Source organism: Eucalyptus grandis, chromosome 3 (assembly GCF_016545825.1).
Source record: "Eucalyptus grandis isolate ANBG69807.140 chromosome 3, ASM1654582v1, whole genome shotgun sequence".
Classification (NCBI taxonomy): Eukaryota; Viridiplantae; Streptophyta; class Magnoliopsida; order Myrtales; family Myrtaceae; genus Eucalyptus; species Eucalyptus grandis.
In genome coordinates, this window is record NC_052614.1 from 1,702,813 (window position 1) to 1,723,286 (window position 20,474).

The 20,474-nt window shown below is 42.0% G+C and overlaps 1 protein-coding gene, 1 long non-coding RNA gene and 1 pseudogene across 2 annotated transcripts; 2 read left to right on the plus strand and 1 right to left on the minus strand.

Moving 5' to 3' along the window:
• The first annotated feature begins 7,327 nt into the window (after nucleotides 1-7,327).
• On the plus strand, nucleotides 7,328-8,734 carry LOC120291176. The gene is made up of 3 exons (XR_005549060.1): nucleotides 7,328-7,627; nucleotides 8,289-8,523; nucleotides 8,618-8,734. It is a non-coding gene; the product is annotated as an uncharacterized LOC120291176 (long non-coding RNA).
• Nucleotides 8,735-8,773: 39 nt separating this feature from the next.
• Nucleotides 8,774-11,011, plus strand: LOC120291325 (GPI mannosyltransferase 3-like). Its single transcript, XM_039308542.1, has 8 exons — nucleotides 8,774-8,798; nucleotides 8,848-8,948; nucleotides 9,064-9,350; nucleotides 9,459-9,740; nucleotides 9,837-10,038; nucleotides 10,249-10,400; nucleotides 10,486-10,686; nucleotides 10,722-11,011. The coding sequence occupies exons 1-8, from the start codon at nucleotides 8,774-8,776 to the stop codon at nucleotides 10,831-10,833; spliced, it is 1,362 nt and encodes a 453-aa protein (XP_039164476.1). The 3' UTR covers nucleotides 10,834-11,011.
• A 1,897-nt stretch (nucleotides 11,012-12,908) lies between these two features.
• LOC120286337 lies at nucleotides 12,909-20,091 on the minus strand (annotated as a pseudogene).
• Between the last annotated feature and the right edge of the window lie 383 nt (nucleotides 20,092-20,474).

Below are 20,474 nucleotides of genomic sequence, written 5' to 3' on the forward strand. Positions count from 1 at the left end.
ACCCGCAGTTAAGTATCCTCAGAACAGAAAAGAGAATGGGTTAAAGCGAAATATGTAGAGAGACTGCAATCATTCATCTAGATATAAGGCATGAGGTGGTCAAAAACAATTCTGAGAACTGTTTCATCATAAGCAAAGCAAAATATGGACCAGAGATGACAGAATTATTGACCAGAAGCAGAATAGAAAATTTTGTAATGATTAAAAAAGAACTCCGATTTCAATGACTAGTGTTGACCATAGCGAACAAAATCTTTCAGAGCACACAAAATGACAGAGACATGATAGGGTAGAGAGAATTTTTTGGCACGTTGGAAGCACTAAGTCAGCTTTCATCATTGGGCAGTGCAAAGTGACTTTTATTGGAATATTTTCAACTTACTTTATAACCCTTAAGCTGGCAGAGTCTACAACAAGATCAGAAGGATTGCTTTGGATGTAAAACAAAATATTCTGGGGCAACAACAATAATTCAGAAGGACTGCTTTGGATGTAAAACAAAATATTTTGGGGCTATGACAATAATTGTTAGTGGACATCTTCTGGTGACCAACAAATACAAAATATTCTCTTTAATCTCGACATTGTTGCTTGGGTATCTTGTTGAAATGACCATGACAATGAAGTTCCAATTACAAAAATCTATTTCTACTTTTTTGATCAACTTATTTCATTTAAATGGAAGGGAGTGCCTCCCATGCACAAAAATCGCATACATGCAAGTGCATCCAGTATCCACTAACCATATGATATCATTTGCATCGACTCAATTATAATTATTATACCAAAGTTCATAATGAAAACTAACATTATCTTCATCCGTACGGGGCAAGAAGCCAACAGCAAAATATGGTTTCTCACTCTCTAAACTACTTCCCAGACTCGGGTTTCTCTCCCTCTGAACTAACTAAAACATAGGAAGGGTACCATGTTGGATTGGTTTCGTCCCTCCCCTAATGCTTTCCTAAGACTCTACTTAGAATTTACTGCATTGACCAAACAGGTCACTGTAATCACAAAGATCATGTTTCAAAAGTCACTGTACAAGAACCATGAAGAAACAAGTTCTTCACGGTCTTTGTTTCCTCCTTGTAGAGGCTACAAATCCATTGACCAAATCAATTTGAAAAGGTTTGAGCATACTTATGTTGAAAATCGGATGCATCTTGAGTTTTGGTAGTAGCTCCAGCTTGTATGCAACATTCTTAACCTGTTGTAGCACACAAAACGGCCCCTCGTAGCGACGGATCAACCCCTTGTGCACGTCCTTTTAGTGAAGGACCGTATGCAGCTTAGCCAACACTTGGTCTCTTACTTGGAACTCCACGTGCCGTCGCTTTTTGTCCGCCCATTTCTTCATGCGCTTGGATATTCTTGGTGAACTTGTACGCGGGCGGACTACTCCCCCGGTAACCCGAAGCAATTGTGCCTAGGGTGTTCGGTTGCTGCCCAATCGCAACCTCGAATGGACTCTGGCTGGTTGACTTGCTCCGTTGCAAGTCGTAGGAGAAGTAGACTACGTCAATCAGCTTCGCCCAATTCACTTACGTCGTGCTCACATAGTGCCGAAGGTAGATCTCCAAGAGTGCATTAACTCGCTCTGTTTGACCGTCGGTTTGGAGATGCAAACTCGTCAACATATTCAGCTCCGACCTCAGCAGCTTGAACAACTCGAACTAGAAACGTCCCGTGAAGCGAGGATCCCGATCGCTAACGATCATTTGTGACACTCCTCAATACTTCACGACATGCTTCATGAACAGTTTGGCCGCCTCCTCGGCCGAGCAATCCTTTGTCGGGGGCACAAAGGTTGCGTACTTCGAGAATCTGACAACTACAACCATTAGAGTCTGACACCCTTCGGACTTTGGCAAGTTGACGATAAAGTCCATGAAGACACTCTCCCATGGACGAGTTGGAATGGGAAGTGGTTCCAACAGGCCCGGCGACGAACGTTGCTCCGGCTTGTCGTGTTGGCACACGAGACAAGTCTTCACATAAGCCTCTACGTCGTCTCGCATTTGAAGCTAGTAGTATTGATCTTCGACGAGGGCCAACGTGCGGTGGATCCCTGGATGATCCGCCCACTTCGAGTCGTGGCACTCGCGCAAGATCTCCTTCATCAGCTTCCCATGAAATGGCACGTACAGTCGTCTTCCCTTGGTGTAGAGGAGTTTTTCCTCACACCAAAATTGTCAGGTCTTGCCTTCTTTGGAATACCCGAGGAGGGCTTGGGCTCTTGGATCATGCCCCGATCCTTCTTTGATACAATTGACCCAAGAACAACTCAGTCGACTCACTTGTGTTTGCCGGCTCCATTCTTCGACTTAGTGCATCCACCACAGAGTTGGCTTTCCCCAATTTGTACTCCAGCACATAGTCGAATTTCGTCAGAAAATCTTGTCATCGAGCTTGTTTCGGACTCAGCTTTTTTTGATTCTGGAAATAACTCGTGGCCACGTTGTATATCCTCATGATGAACTTCGACCCCAAGAGATAGTGCCTCCACGTTTGAAGGCAGTGGACCACCGCAGTCATCTCTTTCTCTTGAACAGTATACCAACGTTCAATATCATTCAACTTTCGTGACTCGTATGCCATCGAATGACCATCCTGCATAAATACACCACCAATAGCATAATCCGAGGCGTCAATCTCTACCTCATAGGGCTTGGTGTGGTCGGGCAATGCTAACACTCGCTCTTCGGTCATGGCAGTCTTCAATCGATCGAAGGCTCTTTGGCATTGATCCGTCCACTCCCATGCCTTCTCTTTCTTCAATAGGTCCATGAGTGGCACAGTGATGCTCGAGTAACTCTGAATGAATCGCCGGTAGTAATTGGTGAGGCCCAAGAACGACCTCAACCCCATCACTTTCGTTGGTGGTTCCCATTCGACGATTGATTGAATCTTGGCCTCATCCATCTACACTCGTTCACCCCTGACAATGTGCTCTAGGAATGGAATTTCCTCTTGGGCGAAGGCACACTTCTTGCGCTTAACGTACAGCTCGTTCTCACGCAAGACTTGGAAGACTTGCCTTAGGTGTTCGACATACTCTTCCAATGTCTGACTATAAACTATAATATCATCTAGGTAAACCACTACAAACCGATCTAGGAAATAGTGGAGTACCTTGTTCATCATTGTGCAGAAAATAGCCAGAGCGTTGGTCAAACCAAACGGCATCACAAGGAACTCGTAGAATCCATACTGCGTCACGCATGTAGCCTTCGACTCGTCCTCTTCAGCAATCCGAACTTGATAGAAACCCGATCGGAGATCTAACTTAGTAAACTACCGAGCTCCACCAAGTTGATCGAAGAGATCCGTGATGAGCGGGATCGGATATTTGTTCTTCACAGTCAGCTTGTTTAGCGCCCGATAGTCGATACACATCCGGAGTGACCTATCGTGCTTCTTTTGAAATAGGACCGGCGCACCGAACGGGGCCTTAAACGGCCGAATATATCCCGCATCAAGCAGTTCCTTGAGTTGCCTCCTCAACTCTTCCAATTCTGGGGGTGTCATGCGGTACGACGCCATGGCAGGCGGTCGAGCATCAGGCACTAACTCAATCCGATGATCCACCTCTCTCTTGGGTGGCAGCTTCTTCGGCAACTCCGAAGGCATCACGTCCTTGAATGAGCCGAGGACCTGGGCTACCTCCGTCGGGACTTCCTTCCCTTCACCCTTGTCTTCCTCGATCTTTAAGGCCGCTAGTAAAGTCACTTCACCCTTCCTTGTTCCTTTGGTGAGTCGCATGGCCGAGATCATCCTTCGACCACGGTCCAACTTACGATGAACCGGGATCACGCATTGGCAATACTTGTCCAACACGCATATACACTCGGCAAAAGGGATTACAACCGCATGGATTCTATCTAGGAACTTTATTCCAATGACAATATCATAATCGTCAAGGGGAATTACCTCGAGGGTCTCCTTACTCTTCCATGCCCCAAGTTGTATCGCAACACCGATTGCAAGCACTTCCTTTGAGTTCACTGTCCTGAGCCAACCGGCTCCCTTCTCAACCCGTAGGTTAAGTTTCTTTGTGGCTTCCTCCGATATGAAAATGTTGGATGCTCCCGTGTCCACGAGCGCACTCATTGTGGACTCTCTGATCTTCAAGTCTGCGAACATCAAGCCCTTGGCTCGCCTTCTTGGCTTTGATGGTGCTAAGGAGGCACAGCGAACCCAACCACGTTTCCTCCCTAGGTTCATCCTCCTTACACAGGGTAGCCAGCTTAGCCTTGCTCGGGCAATCCCGCGCCATGTGCGAACCGTCACAAAAGAAACAGCTATAAGAGCGTACCTTCCTTTGTTTTCCTCCGTTTAGCCCCACATGAGCCCGGTGAGGAGGCTAGTGTTCTACCTTCGGTCGAGCTGTTATATCTCCCCCGATCTCCCCCACTAGTGACTGGACGAGTGTCCGGTCATGATGTGAAAGATGATGCCTTGAATTCCACAAGTGATTCGGCTACGGTCATGGCTGTCGTGAGATCTTCCACATTGAACCGCTTCAGCTCTTGCTTGGTCCATGGGTTGAGACTACTCTTGAGCTGGTGGTATGCTTCAAATTCGTTCATCGAGGGGATTTGGAGTAGCAACTCCAAAAACCGCTTGATTTAGTCGCGTACACCACATTTCTACTCGAGACGCTTTAGCTCGTCACAAGCTTCCTCCTCCGCATAGGCAGAGTAGTAGTTCCGTCGGAACTCCTTGACGAATCCACCTCAGGTCGTGATAGGATTCCCGCACCTATCATTCGACCGACAATGCCACCACAACAATGCACTATCAGCTAAATACATTGAAGCGATGTTTACCCGTGTTTGGTCGTCGTTGATCCCCATAGCTTAAAAGTACCGCTCCATGTACCATAGGAAGTTGTCCATTTATTTGGCCACCCGCGAGTCCCAAAAGTCCTTCAGCTTCTGCGTGTTCACTCGTAGACCTTGCACCGTGATTACTCCATTCACGCGTGCAGCTTGTGCTTCAGTGAGCTTATCCGTAAGCTCTGCTATCTCAGCGCGCATGGTTGCCATCATGGCCTCCAAGGGTTCGCACAATTGTGTGAGTTTCTCCTGTAGAGTCCCCAGCAACTCGTGGTGGAGTTCTCCCATGCTGGTCTTGAGCTCTTGCACTTCCGCAACCAGCTCCTCCCTTCCGGCGTCAACTCCATCCACAGTCTGGCTTTTTTGTATCCAAATAATGTTAAACGATGAGTTGGTTATTAGTTATATAGTTATTAGTTCACAGTAGGGGTCTGTCCATTTTTTTGGAATTTTATCCTATAAAAAAAAACCAACGAGGGTCAGCTCGTCAACCAATCCTTGGACATCGATGACGAACAACTCTAGCTTCGTCATGTGATGCACAAGATTCCCCATTGGATCCCTTGAACTCAAACAACCACGAGTCTTTTTCCCCTTGGCAGTGCCCTTCTCAGCGTTCCACCCACGATCAGCAACGTCACCATCCATGGCGAGTGCCTTATCAGATCGTGGATCAACCATTGAACTTACGCTTGGATCAAAATCAACTCTAATACCACTTGTCATGGGCCGATCGATCAACTCTCGATCACACGTAGGCTGACCCGTGCGGCCTTAAGGTTTTACCCCTAAGCAGCCTTTTCAACACTTACTCACAAGAATCTTAGAGAGAGACTTCTAGAGATAAACGTTTTGGATTTATATTTACTTAAAAAATAAGATGGTTTACAATAAGGGAGAAAACCCCTTTATATATAAGTATAAGGCAAACCGTATCCGTAAATATCCCTTAAATCCAACGGTGGAGATTATATCTCCTCAACTACCAGCTACCCGCATTTATTACATAACAGTATAATTACTTTACCGCCCGCCCCCAGGAGTGTTTTAGAAGACTCGAGAAAACCCTAGTAGACGGGATAAGTTGAGCGTTGAATGTATCACGCCCGTTCCGTAGGAGCCTCTTGGACATACTTTCTTTCGGGCCGTGACACAAGCAGTAGAAGCAAGCGCAACAATAGCCATGTAGCCATGTAGCCATAGCCATTTCCATTTGGGTGAACCTGGCTGCTGCTGCTGCTCCCCGGACACGTGGCATCTTTGGAGATTCCTCAACTCCAATTTATTTCTTTTTTGATATTCAGAGAATCTCGTATAGCCAACAGCCGATAAGTAAACCCTAAAGTGACTTTAGCAGATGACTCATCACCCCTCACCTCCAACTTTTCTACAAAAGGAAATCGTAAAATCTCCTCCCTCTCTCTTTCTACCGCCGGAATCGAAATCTGTCTAAACCGAATTAGATCGGTTGATTTAGTCTCACTTCTATTCTCCATCCAATTCTTAATTCCTAAAAGTAAGATCGGTTCTAATAAGAAATTAGACCTGGATTGACTAAATATGTCTTTTTATTTTATTGTTATTTAAAAAATTAATAGGATATAAATTGAATATTATCTCAATTCAATTTTAGGTAGTGTGAAAAAAATAATGATAAAAATAGTGAGAAAAAATAAGGCGCGTTTGGTTGTGTTTACGTTTAAAAATTGTTAGGGAATAGAAATAGAAAAAAAAAAAAAATATTTACTAACAATTTTTGAACAAAATACGCGTTTAGTAAACTTGTTCTAATAAAAATAAACAGAAACATGTTTGGTAAATTTGGATAATTTTTTATTTCTTTTATTTTTCTTATTTTTCCTTTTTTCTTTTTTTTTTTTTCATTTTTTTTTTTTCTTTTGGCCGGTCGCCGGCCAAGGCCTTGGCCGACGGCCGGCGAGGCGCGGCCTCGCGGCCACCGCCGCGAGCTCGAGCCGGATCTCGGGCGAGATCGAGCTCGCCCGGGCCGGCGCGGTCGGCCTCGCCGGACCACCAGCCGAGCGAGGCCGACCCTCGCCCGGCTACGGCGAAGCGTCGGCCTCGCGGGGCCGGCGAGCCGCCGTGGCCGGGCGAGGCCAGCTGGCCCTCGTCGGCCGGTCGCCGCCGTGGCCGAGGCTTGCGACCGCCTTGGCCATGAAAGAAGAACAAGAAAATAAAAGAAAAAAAAAAAAAAAAAAAAAGTGTTTGATTTGTGTTAAAATGCTAAACACAAAATTTGTGTTTTCTTTGTTTTTTGTTCTTTAACAAAACGAAAGAGCAAAAGAAACGCACACACGCGTTTCTTCCTTTTTGTTCTAGGAACAAAAAAAAAAACTGTTTAAAAACAAAAAAAAAAAACGCAAACAAACGGGCCTAAATCATCAGTTTTATTTACCAATAGTTCAATTTGACTCCCAATCTTATAACTAAATAGTTCGATCTCCGATTCCCATTTTTGATAATTAGTCCGATTCCCAATTTCACCGTAAAATCGAAATAGACCTGATCAGGAACTGATCATCTCTACTAAGCATTGGACGACCCGGGTTGGCCAAGCCGCCTCTTCCTCCGCCGCGGCTGGCGGCGCCGCCACCTTTTGAAGAGACCTCGCACCACTCACTGCCCATTCTCTCTCTCTTCCGCCGCCTCTCTCGCTCTCTCGGTCTCGGCCTCCCTCGCCTTTCTGTGCGATTTCGACTCTCTCTCTCTTCCTCTGCTCGCGAACTAACGAAGCTGCCGCCAAGCCCGAGTTGAGGTGGCCGTCGCAGGTAATTTCTCTTTCCCTATTTGCCCTTTTCCCCTTCCTCTCCCACGCGCCCCCGCGCGGCCTTGCCCCATTTCGTGATCTGGGATCTCCCGCTACACGCTTCGCGTTGTGCGTAAAGTTCAGTTTTTGAAACTATCTGCAATTTAAATTGGATCATATCGCAACTGGGTCAAGTGAGATTTGCCACGAAAAGAAGAAAACGAAAAGATATGCTTGAATGGCTACTGGTTGTAGTTCGACTTTACGGCGGGAGAGAACCGACTGGATGTGATCTTGCAATTTTTTTCTGTCACATGTAAATGGATTGAATTATGTTGTGCTTACGTGATGGATTGTTACTCCAAATCTTAATCGAATAAAAACGAGGAAATCTCCAGCATGGTTAGTTGATATGTTTGCGGATGTTGCCACAAATGTGCACATACGCGTGTTCTTTGGTTGGCTATCCATGTGAAACTGTTGTGGAAGGTGATTGATTTCCCAGCCAAAAGAGATATAATGGTAGCTTTGGCCAAAGCATGGTTGTTTCACTCTGATCGTGAATGGTGAACACGTTTTCATTTTGTTGACTTTTCGATCTATCACTATGTCTGATTAAACTCCGATCAGCATTCCCTTACTCAGTTTTGTTAACCTTGTGATCACTATCTGTGCATTTGCAGCGACCATGCGACAGAGACGTCATGTTTCTGCTGGCGGTAGTGGTGGACAAATATCACAGAATTTGAAAGACCTCCCTGAAGAAAAATTAGAAGAATCATATCCATGCTTGTCAGAAAGGAGAGTGTTTTTGCTTTGTTTGGCTGTGCGAGTGTTGAACTCCTTGCTTGTGCAGACATATTTCAACCCAGATGAGCATTGGCAAGCTCTAGAAGTTGCACATCGTATTGCATTTGGGTAAGGTAGCCTCCATAAGTTCTATAGCTGCATATTTTCTATTTGTGTTGTTGCTAACGGGATAAACATTGTCTTTTGGATATATGAACTGCAGCTATGGACACATAACATGGGAATGGAAAAAGGGTATTCGAGGTTATCTGCATCCAATGATATTTGCTCTTCTTTACAAAGTTCTTGCAGTACTTGGTCTTGATAAACCTTTGATCATGGTAAATACTGGAAACTAAAACTTTGCCATGATAAGTTGATGAATTACAAAAGTGATCAATATTGTTTGTCGTCTATTATATGCAAAGCTGCTTTTCTTGCTATGCAGATGAGGGGCTCCAAGGCTGCTCCAGTCAATATTTTCTGCAGTTGGTGATCTCTACTTATATAAACTCTCTCGCCTTCTTTTTGGCAATCGTGTCGCTAAATGGGCAGTATCCTTTTCATATTACACTTGGCATCATCTGTATCGTCCCCCTTGGACCAAATTGTTGATTTGTGGAATTTTCAGCTTGAAGTTTAATAATATTGACCTTAACTTTCTGTCAGTTATTTTCAGAGTTGACAAACTGGTTTATGTTCTTCTGTATTACACGGACATTATCAAACAGTTTGGAAACTGTCCTTACAATCATTGGGCTGTATTACTGGCCATGTGTGAGAGTTTCATCCAGGAGGGATGACTCGTCGATGAGGATATGGGGTGTGGTAGTGGCAGCATTTGCATGTGTAATTAGACCAACAAGTGCCATTATATGGATGTATGTTGGCCTTCTAGAACTTTTTTTGGCCCGCGACAGAATGAGATTCATTTTTTTGGAGGTTCTTCCTGTTGGGTGAGTTATTGTGCATCTATCAATTTTCGTACTTGTGGTTATTTGATGGCATGCAACTGTGGATGCATTTCGTCCGTTTGATTTGTGTATTTCTAATATGCTGTATAGGGTGCTGGTGCTTGGACTGGCAACTTTACTTGATCGGCTAGTCTACGGCTCATGGGTTTTAGTACCTCTGAACTTCCTCGTGTTCAATTTTCTTTCTTCCGGAGGGGACTACTATGGAACACACAAGTGGCATTGGTACTTTACTCAGGGATTCACAGTGATGCTCTTTACATTTTTGCCGTTCTCCTTGGCTGGCACCATCATGTCCAGAAATTGGAGGCTTTCTGGGCTTATTGCCTGGGTTTTAGTACTTTACAGTGTACTGGGCCACAAAGAATTCAGGTACAGGCAATGCCTTTGTATTTGCTTAGTTGCTACTTTGAATTCCTTCCTTTTTTCCCGACTTATCCTCCTTTGTAACCAGAAATGTGGACCCAGATTTGTTCTCCCTGTGCTTCCGATAACCTTGATGTTCTCGGGATTTTCTCTAGCTGCAATATCGACAAACTACAGTTCTGATAACAAGACAGCAGAAGCTTCAAAACATCACACTAAATGCCCCTCAAGAATGCGATGGGCCATCTTCTTCTTGCTTGCAACTAACATTCCTATGGCCTTGTACATGAGCTTAGTTCATCAGGTACTCCATACTTCTTTCTGCCTTTGATAAAAAAACTGTGATGCTCCCAGTTTCATTAAAGCTTTTTTTTTTTTTTTTTTATCCTTTTACATTGAGTGTGTTGGAATGCCGGAATGGCTCTGTTAACTAGGGCCTTTTTCGTTATTCATCATTACATGTATGTTGGAACTTTTCTTCTTGAATATCTAAGTACTTTGGTATGTTGGACAGAGAGGATCTGAGGATGTGATGAACTTTCTTTCGAGAGAAGCTGCAAAAGATAGAGTGAAAAGTATCCTTTTCCTTATGCCCTGCCATGCCACACCTTACTATTCAACACTTCATCAGGACCTGCCCATGGATTTCTTGGACTGCTCACCAAGGTAATCTTTTATGGGTTCATGTATGAAACTGATCTATCTATCTGAGGTCTTAAGTCATGGATTTGCATTTGGATTTGCTCGACAGTGAAGAGAGGGGTGTTCCGGATGAGTCAGACCGATTTATGATGGATCCTGTGGGGTTTACCAAAGAGCTTGCAAATGATTGGTCACCACCAAGTCACATAGTGTTATTCGAATCAGAAGAAAGAGTTTTGAGGGAATTTTTGCTGTTGCATTCTTTCAAAGAGGTAGATACCAACTTCAACTTCAACACCTACTATCTTAATCCCAGGGCATTTTCTTTTGGTTTATGTTTCTTCCTGATGACTCGAGCTATCCATTATCGCAGGTCAAGAGATTCTTCCATGCTCACTTCAAGGTGGATCGTGACCTCCAATCGTCAGTGGTTGTCTATGCTTTGACAGGTCAATGAGATATGTGCTCATGCATTTGTTATTCGAGTTTTCTGTAAGTCTGAAGTGTTTTTTGTTCACATCCTATTTTCACTTTGCTTGAGAAACTCATCTGTTTTTTAGAGTGTGAACACTGATCAGAATGTGTTGGCAATTCCTAGGCTTTGAAGAAATTTACACGAAGTAATTCTGCCTTTATAAGGTGCACGTTAAAAAACTAAAGCAGCTTTCCCTCGAGAGAAGTTTCAATTGATTCTCAGTTAACAATCTATGGATTTTAAATAGCCTACACCATGGTTTGATGGCATGAACCAAATCGACGAAAGGAGCATAATCTTAATCTTTAATTCCAATGCTAAATGACACCTGAATGAACAGCGAAACAAGCGATCATTTTTAGGAAAATATTTTTTAAATCATTCGTTTTATTGCAAATAAATGCACTTTAAAGCCCGAAAAACGTGATATGAAGTTTGCTTATCGCTGGACCTGGTTTTACCGTTTTGGAACTTGCTTTTTAGCTGATGGACATGTCCAAATGTTGCAACAGATTGTCCGCGTGGTATTCCTGATCTTAAGACAAAACTTGCTAATGAAACTGATAGGAAGTTGGAATTGCCAAAAGGCTATTCCTAGATTACCTGCAATAAGCCATATTGAAGGATGCAATGTTGACAAAACCTTAAGATGGCCAGAGAGACTAGAATGAACAAAGGTTAGAACCAACAGCAGATAAAAGATGTGCACATTTCATCTTCCTTCACAATGTTTAGGATACTACAATCCGTCATTCGTCGAGGAGTTCACAATGCGTGCTCAAGCGCAATTCTCTCCCTAAGACATGGATCCCTAATTTTCCAATACTATAGGGGAATATCTTTACCAAGTTGTCTAGCCAGAGTATACCTGTTATCGTCCAGTCCAAGCACTTCCATAATTGAATCGGGTTGTTCTTCACTCTCATGACTGCACCCAGAGACCATGTTGGGTGCTGGGAGCAGTCCATCTGAACTCTCGCATACGAACCGACTCTCTAGCGAGTATTCCTCTTGTCGGAGGCGCACCTCGTACTCCTGATCGTCGTGCCCATCACATTGATGGTACAAAGTCTCGCAATATGTTTGCATATGTCGACAACGTGCTAGGATCACAAAATCATGAGGACGTTCGTCTTTTGCTCCATCATGGTCAAGCGTGAAATGGAATTTTTCTGGAGCGAGCTTGACGGGGTCAAATCAGCTTTGATTAGGGTTATAGAAAGGCGATTTGATGGAATTGCGATGGATCAATTTTCTGAGCACCGGCATGGGGAAATTACCAAATGAAGTCCTAAACGGCGGTTCAATTCAGTCTTCTAATTCTTTTTTATTCTTTTTAAAAAAAAAAATCCAACTCTAGGCCAATGAGGGCCAAGGGCCACCAACCCGCTCAATCTAGGAGAGAGCGTCACAGGACAGCCCTAGCCCAGATCCATGCAATGCCCCAGATGAGAATAGGGCCAAGACCCTCACCTGTGGTCGGCCAGGGCACGGATGTCCTTGCTCGTGGGCTGGCTAGGGCATTGCCAATCTTCTCCGAGGCCCGCTGGACTTCCAATGAAGAAAAAAGAAAAAGAAAAGAAAAATATAAGGGAAAAATAAAGATAGAAAAATAAGTTCAGAAAAAATTATGAATGTCTCTGGCTTTGACGTGTCTAGACCTTCATAAGATGCATATAAGAACCAGGGTACTTCACTTCACAGCAGTTTTTAACAGATTCTCAATTAAACAACCTAATAGTTGTGAATAGCCTACACAGCATCTGATGGCAGGAATTAACTCCATCAACGCCAACCTTAGTCTGGCGAAAATTAGTAATCTTAATCTTAAATTCAAAGACTAATGATTGAAGGATATATTTAACTTTAAAGATCAGACCAGCACAGAAGAATTTTGCTGTCAGAGATAGGATATGTTCACTTAAAGCTGAAATGACATGCTTTGGATTTTGCTTGTTACTGGACCTTGTTTTGAAAACTGCTTATTGCTGATGGCCATATCTAAATGTTGCAAGAGAGTGTCTAAATCCCATTTGCAATGGGAAGAACACAGATCATTAATGAAAGTCCAATTCTTGAACTATTTCTTAGTCACCATAAAATGGCCAGAGAATTCTTTTGGGTAACTGCTTACTGGATTGAAGAACATCAGCAGCTTAAAACAATGGTTTGCACAACTCCCTTATTAACTGGGAAACTGCGTTATTTCCCCCACTAACTCTAGAAGACACATCTATAGGAAAATAACCACAGGAGTTTTCAATTTGTACATGTGACCCTCAAAAGTAAATGGACTTCAAGGTACAAAAATTGACGGGATCATTATCTTTGTGTCTACGCTAATGTAAAAGAATAAATGCCCGACCACTTTTATACTACATCCTCCAAGAAACAGCAAGGTGAGCACTCAATTCGTGTATTCATCATCCACCCGCATGATCAAATCACCAAAACAACCAGCAGTCTCATCTTACTCGTGAGAACTGAGTAATGATGCCAAAACTATTCTTACTCCCCAAGCGCACCAGGAATGATATCAGTGACTTTTGACCAGGCTAGGCGGAACCTGCACAGGAGAGGAATTGGAGCTGCTGATTGTAGATTTAGAACTGAAAAACACGCACAGGCACAAGCACATCCACTGAGGATATTTGCTTGTACATAGATGTAAAGTTTGGAGAAAAGGCAGCCATACATACCTTCACATGATGTGGCATGATTTTAATATCAAAGGGTGCATGAAGCCATGCTTCAGGTTGATAAAGCAAGTTTTCGGGTTTACTGGTGTAGACATCTGCATATTGATGAATATGATATGCAAAAAGCAGATTCTTGACCGGTATCAGTGAGGAAAGTAGCTCCAAAAGAACTGTTGAACATTCTTTTCATCATGAGACGCGATTTCTGCCTCTCCTCATTCAGCTCCTCAAAAAAGAGACTTGTACCCTTCACTTTGACTACCGACAACAGTTGCATGCAATCTGCCTAGTAACTCTTGTATAATGTGAAATTTTGCCTGAGTCCACAAGTAAAATAGGTAATAAGAAAAAGACACTTCCGGTTTGAATTGCCAGCTAAGTCTGTTGATTATAAACTCCTATACCGTACATAGGATCAGAATCAAATTTCAAATGCACAATGATAGGGGTATAAAGTGATTTGAGGAAACAAGCAGCTGACACAGTCATTCAGCTACCCAATTAAACAGAATAGAAAAGATAAAAAATTAACTTCTGGGGCAACCCAAAGGACGTCCGACGTCCTCATATAACCAATAAGGTTCATAAACGTGCTTACCTCGGTAATAAAGATGTCAACCACAAAGACATAAATATGACTGTAAACTCAAGTTAATATTAGGGAAAAGATTAAGGTTCAGTTTGTTGCTTTGAGAGTAGATGAATAACCCTTTCTTAATTGAATATAATAGTATGAAACCTCATCGCACCCTTAATTACAATGAATGGCCACCAAAGTATGGAATCAGGAAATAGGGCCCTCTAATCGTTTTTTTTTTTTTTTTTTGGGTAAAAAATAAAGGTGATTTTTGGATGGGAACAAGATTAAATGATGGGCCTGGTTCATGATCATGAAAAGGATAAGGACAAAAGAATCTGTTTGCCGCCAGACAGAAGCAAACGGTTGTAGTTACTGGGTGTATAAAAGGTGAAAGAAGCTTCAAGTTGGGAGAACTTTTGTTGAAGTCGTCTCCCAAAAAGTGGCAATATCAAAACATCCAAACCCAAAAGCAGCTTGATATAGTAATAGCCACAAAGCCACCTCCACTTTGACATGAAATTACTGAGGGAATTATCTAAAAATATAAAGTATATCATATTAGACGAACCTCATGTAGAGGTAACTCCCCTCGCCTCTCCCTCTCAAGTTCAATTCTACAGGTGACACTAAGTAATCCCTAAATGCATTCATCTTTTAATAGGAAATAGGAATGTTCCATCAATATTTTTGAAACATGCCAACAGTTTTATAAAAAATCAGAAGCAAAACTCTCACAAAACAATTAACATAAATAAGCTGTTCAACTGCCTCACTATAGCATGACCCGGAAGTGAACAAGCAGATATACACCTAGAGAGGAAGGGAGACAGGGAGGGGGTCTTGTCTTTCCATACAGTTTAGATGCATATCGCAATCTTTATGATGGTAAGCTCAAAGAATGCATGAGCATGATGAAAACTTGAAATCATCACAGATAATAACATGCCTTATTCAAACTATTTTTGGGTATACAAACAATTATAAATAATATTCATCATAGTTTACCTGTTCAAATCGGTAGCGATCATCATTTTGGATATGTATCTCATTCTGCATATAACCAAAGACTGACATAAGTACAAAGTAGCTCCTCTATTATCTAACTACAGGAGTATGTAAACCAATAGAAAGCAAAACCATGACTGGGAAATAAAAGCTGTGCTTCACAGCATAAACAGAGCAGTCAACAATCTGACACAACATTGGATTGTCTTATCTTTAATTTTTGTCTAACTATAGGTGACTCCAGATCTATAAAGTACAAAAGAAAGAAGTTCAATGAACTCCATCTACTTCGTTCCAGCTTCTTCAGTATTATGCTTCATAATTAATTTGCACTACACGATTTAAAATCAGTAATGGCTAGGAGTTCAATTAACTCCATAAACTTTCTGAATAGAAAGAATCACAACTAAATAAACCAACATACTTCTAGTTCATGGATGATAGCAGCAGTACGCCAGCCAGCCTTTGAAGGCCCTCTTAGGTCACTAAATAGATGATCCCCAAAGTATATCACCTTACAAGGAGGTAAAGGGATTACAAATTAGTTCACGGTGCAAAAAGGATATACTGGAGGATGAATTGATCAATTGTCTGATAAATAAGCAAATATAAGCAAACATGGTATAACTACTTAGTGCATACCTCTGGACCATTCCACTTAGTGATCTGAAGGAATGATTTAAGGCAGCCATGGTAATAAATTTTATTGGGAAGCAACGCATCCACCTTGGTGAAAAGCCAGGTATCCTTTCAGTCATAACAACTGCATAGATGTTTGATGGAGAAAATCACCAAAAATAACATTATCACATAGACAAAATTCAATTGGACATAAACTAACAAGGCCACTTCAATAGTTAATGAACTTCATGCTGAGTAACTAGACTCTTCAATGCAAGAATGATCCTACAAAACACAAGAATAAATTATTTGAGCAGTGAAACAATCTACTCCCTCCCTCCCTTCCAATGCCTCAATTGGTAATGATGAACAATCCATGGCTCTATTTCTAATGCAGCATAAATTTGGTGTAATTGGTCATACAGTTGGAATCATAAACTGGGCATGTGATTTGTCCTCAAACCAAACAGATTTTCTGGTCTTATAGAAGAAGATATTCCTCTTCAGAAAAATTGGTCTCCTAAAATATCAATCCAATTTTCTAGCTGTTTTCATGCAAGAAAGAGGAAAATTATGCATTCATCAACATGAGTCACAATTTTTTTCAAAATTAGATGACTGAAAATTTGGATTTGCAGAATTTCCAGTAAATTGAGGCTGCATCACAAGTTGAGACAGTGGCATAATGTGTGCATTGACAGTTGAGGGGAGATGACAATTTTAGGTAGAGCAATGTCCGATCATCAATTGTTGTATTTCCTCAGAAGCAGATGCAATGAAGCAACAGTTTTTGGCAAGGTTTACCACTAACCCAGTATAGTATGAAAAGCATCTCATATACCAATACAACCACATAATGGCTACAAGATAACTTTGCACATTTTAGCTTGACTTAAATAGCAATTCTATTGGGTAAGGCAATTTCTGAATATCTTTAGACCAGTAAAACAATCCCTGTTCCATCTCCTCTATTTTCAAAAAGAGATGCTTATACCCGCAAAAACACAACTCTTAATATTACCAAAGAAACAAACTACAGCTATGGTAAGGTAAAAAAGCACTTAACTTTATTTATATAAAGGGGAAAAAAAAGAGCAAAGTATAAATGCTAACCGAAATGGGTGCTCAGATGTGTAAAAGTCAGGCTTATTTGCTTTAGCTATCACAACATCAAAAGTTCCCTCCATGAATCTCTACAGTCTATGTATTCCTGAAAAGAATTTCAAGACTGGGTTCATGAAATTATAACACCTCCATATAACTCATAAAGAAGGGTTAAAAAAAAGAACAAGAACATGTTGTTGTCTTTTAATACATAAAATATCAACACCAGCAGCTCTGCTGTGGTGGAAAAAGAATGCCAGATAGAAGTCATCAACCTTCACATTTTCACTATGACAAGAAACACGGTGGCATAGTTTTCAAGGATGAATCTAACCTCCAGCATAAACTGCATCCCTCCATCCACAAAATAGAAAGGAGAATTAGTCAACAAAAAGTTTCTTCCCTTTCTCCTTCAGCATCTTCAGGAAGTGTAGCACCCCTCCACATTATGTTGACAAATACCAATAGATGAACTCCACATATCCGATAAACAATAAAAGAATAATATCCAGTGAAAAAGTACATGAATACAGGAAGTACTAACTTACGTTTTTACTAAAAGTATCTATGAGGGTCTGAAAGAATCCCTCTGTGAACTAATCCACTTCGATGAACATGCTGAATTGCCGGTTTACATCTTCATAAATGTAACAGGCATCAAATTCCAGCTTTGCATCAACGAAAATTGCACCATATCTGCAATGAGGCATGCCTAGAAGTAACAAAGCAAAAGTCAGGTGAGAAGCTGATAAGATGAGGCTAGTACTACAGATAAGGTACTGAAAATCGGGTTTGAGACAGGATGGCCAATTTATAAGTTGCAGCAGCTTAGACAAGTATATGGTGGCATAAGCTAAAATTACTTCAAGTCAGATGGATCCACAGAAGATATAGAAGTAATGTTGAATAGATCGCTGCACATATAAACCATTCAGAGAGACAGGTTTGTATAAATTAAAGAAAAATCCATCAAGTTGGAGCCGCAATCAATATGTCTATAGTACGTTGTTTCAATCACAGACAGCAGTAGGACACATGCCCTGGTGTAGGATACTGGTTTTTGTTACAAATACCACCAAATTCTTACTGTGCCACTTGCTTTCTAGAAGGAGATTCTAAAAATAGCAAACAGATGCTGAAACTAACCTCACTAAAGCAGAAGAAGTCCATTAAGCCAACAAGCCCACGTGCCTGATCACGGCCAATGTGTCGTGTTCCGTACATGAGATTGATTTCCTTCCGGAAAGCTGCATTAATGTGCATAAAGCTATGAGCTGGAACAACTATATTTCAGCTCAAGAGGTGGGGCCTCTTGACTAGCAAAAAAATAATTAAAAGAAAATATTACAACAAGCCCAACCACCTAATAGCAAGCTAAGGATGCTGTCAACCATGACCCGAAAAGACCACAAACTATTTGAGTTGACAAATAAGATGACCAAGCATGTAAAAGACATGGTTTCATCAAGCTTAGTACTTGTTCTTTAACAATTCTGCACAATCAATACCAAAATACATGCATCAAAAGGGATAAAGAGAGATGCTTAAGCTCTATTAACTCCTATGCACAACCATGTAGAAAATTTCCAGAATTTGCTCAATTATGCTGCTTCATATGTCAAAAGTCACTGCAGTGATATAACCTTTAGGTGGAATTTTTGGTCTCCATCTAAGATCATGATAAAGGAATACAAAGACCATATGAAAGATCTACGAATTCAACCATTAGAAAGAAATATGTTTACAACAACCAAAGACTAATGAGCGATAAAATTACCTTCCGTCGACCAAAGTAGCATCCATCAGCTCAATTGAGCCAAAGAAATCAACTTCAAGAGACATCCCTTTTGCTTGTCATAGTATAATCCTCTGATTGGAAAGCTTGGATCATACTTAAAATTCATACAAATTTCCGGGTACTTAAACTGAAAGAAAGGCAAAGGAATTTGTGATTAATAATCACGTCATAAAACAGCCATGCTATAGACGCGGAAGTAACATCCAGAGATTTTAGGCATTATACAAACCTCATTGACCATGTGCTGCTTCGCAAGATCATATATCAAAGTCTGCAAATTAGCGGAGTAATGTGCCAGGGTGTAGTCATAGTCAAATCCATACACTTGTACAGTATCCAGTCTGATATTCCTGTTCACATATATTCCTAATGTGATCCCCAACAACAGTCAGCATCTAATCAGCACTTTACACAGGCTCATACAGCCCAGTTTGAATAAGAGCAATGCATTTTTAAAACGAAAGAAAACGGTTTGCAACCTTTAGGGTTCATCATTGGCATTTCTTTAAGTGCTTCAGGAATCTTGAGAAAACTCTTCTTGGCAGAATCGAACTCATGCCGAATCTTCTCTATCTCATTGCCGAGCCCTGGACCATCGTGCTCGGACTGCCAATGCTCCTCCCATTTCAAGATCTTCTGGTTTTGCGGACATATCGAGCTTAGGCCTCGGAAGCTTCCTCCAAGCTCTGCAAGAATCAAGAATGAACCTTTTGCAGATCCGCCTTTACGGCCACGGTTTATAACAACACAGAACAGCAAGAAAAACGGAAAAGCCTTACCTGCTCTGGCCTCATCGCGAAGAACGTTCAACCCCTGCAACGACGAAAGACGTGTTTGTGAGAATGCCAACGACAAAACCCGCATTGCAAGTCGCGACCCACAGAGATTTTTACACCGTAGACACGAGTGCAGCGCATGGAGGACGCGAACCCGAAGGAACGGGCACATGGGTCGGAAGAGATAGTCGGTTTCCTAGTCCCGCACGCGAAGGGAAACGCAGCAGAGCACGAAAAGCACAGACCTTGAGGGACGAGCAGGACGGAAGAAGCCTCCGTAAGGAGGCCATGCGGAGGGAGAGGCGAAGGGCGATCCGACTTTGAGAATCGGCGCGAAGAGTGCTTTGCTAAAGGTCTCTCCTTTTTCCTCTTCGGTTGGGTTTTCCGGTTTCCGCCAGTGAGAGAGAGAGAGGACGGTTGGGTGAAGACCACCAGAATAGTAACCGAATTACCGAGACCGAGGAAGAGATGATGATGATAAGGAGTTGGATTTACCGAGGAAGAAACGGAGGCTACCCATCATCTCATCTCAAGGCTGCTGAATGAGGGTTCATTGGAGCTTTTTTTTTTTTTCGAATAAGAGTTTGGAGTAGTCGACTTAGTCTCGGGTCCAAACTCATTTGCCAGCCACATCTTCATCGGCTTGCTTATCCTGATGGCAACATCAGGGAAATTCCTGTCTGGAACGTTATGATTTTGTCCAAATCGAATAGACAGGATACAATCAACAGATGCGATGTATTACTGAAGAGAACAAATTTTCCCTCTTTTACCATTGCTTGTTCCTCTTTAGTATGTTGTAACGTTATCTGAGGCCCATCATGATGCAAAGTTTTTGTTTTGAACTGTCTTCCAAATCCAAGCCCCGAGCATGCTGCTGAGATGTCGCTTAGGGAGTGCAAAATTTGGGCTCAAACGTGTCATATATTACTTTTGCACAGATGTTTTATCTGCATTATTCATGCAAAGGACGCACATTGTGGATCTTGTGTATTGGTATACTTGGAGCAACACATCATAGCTGTTGACTAAGCTACTTT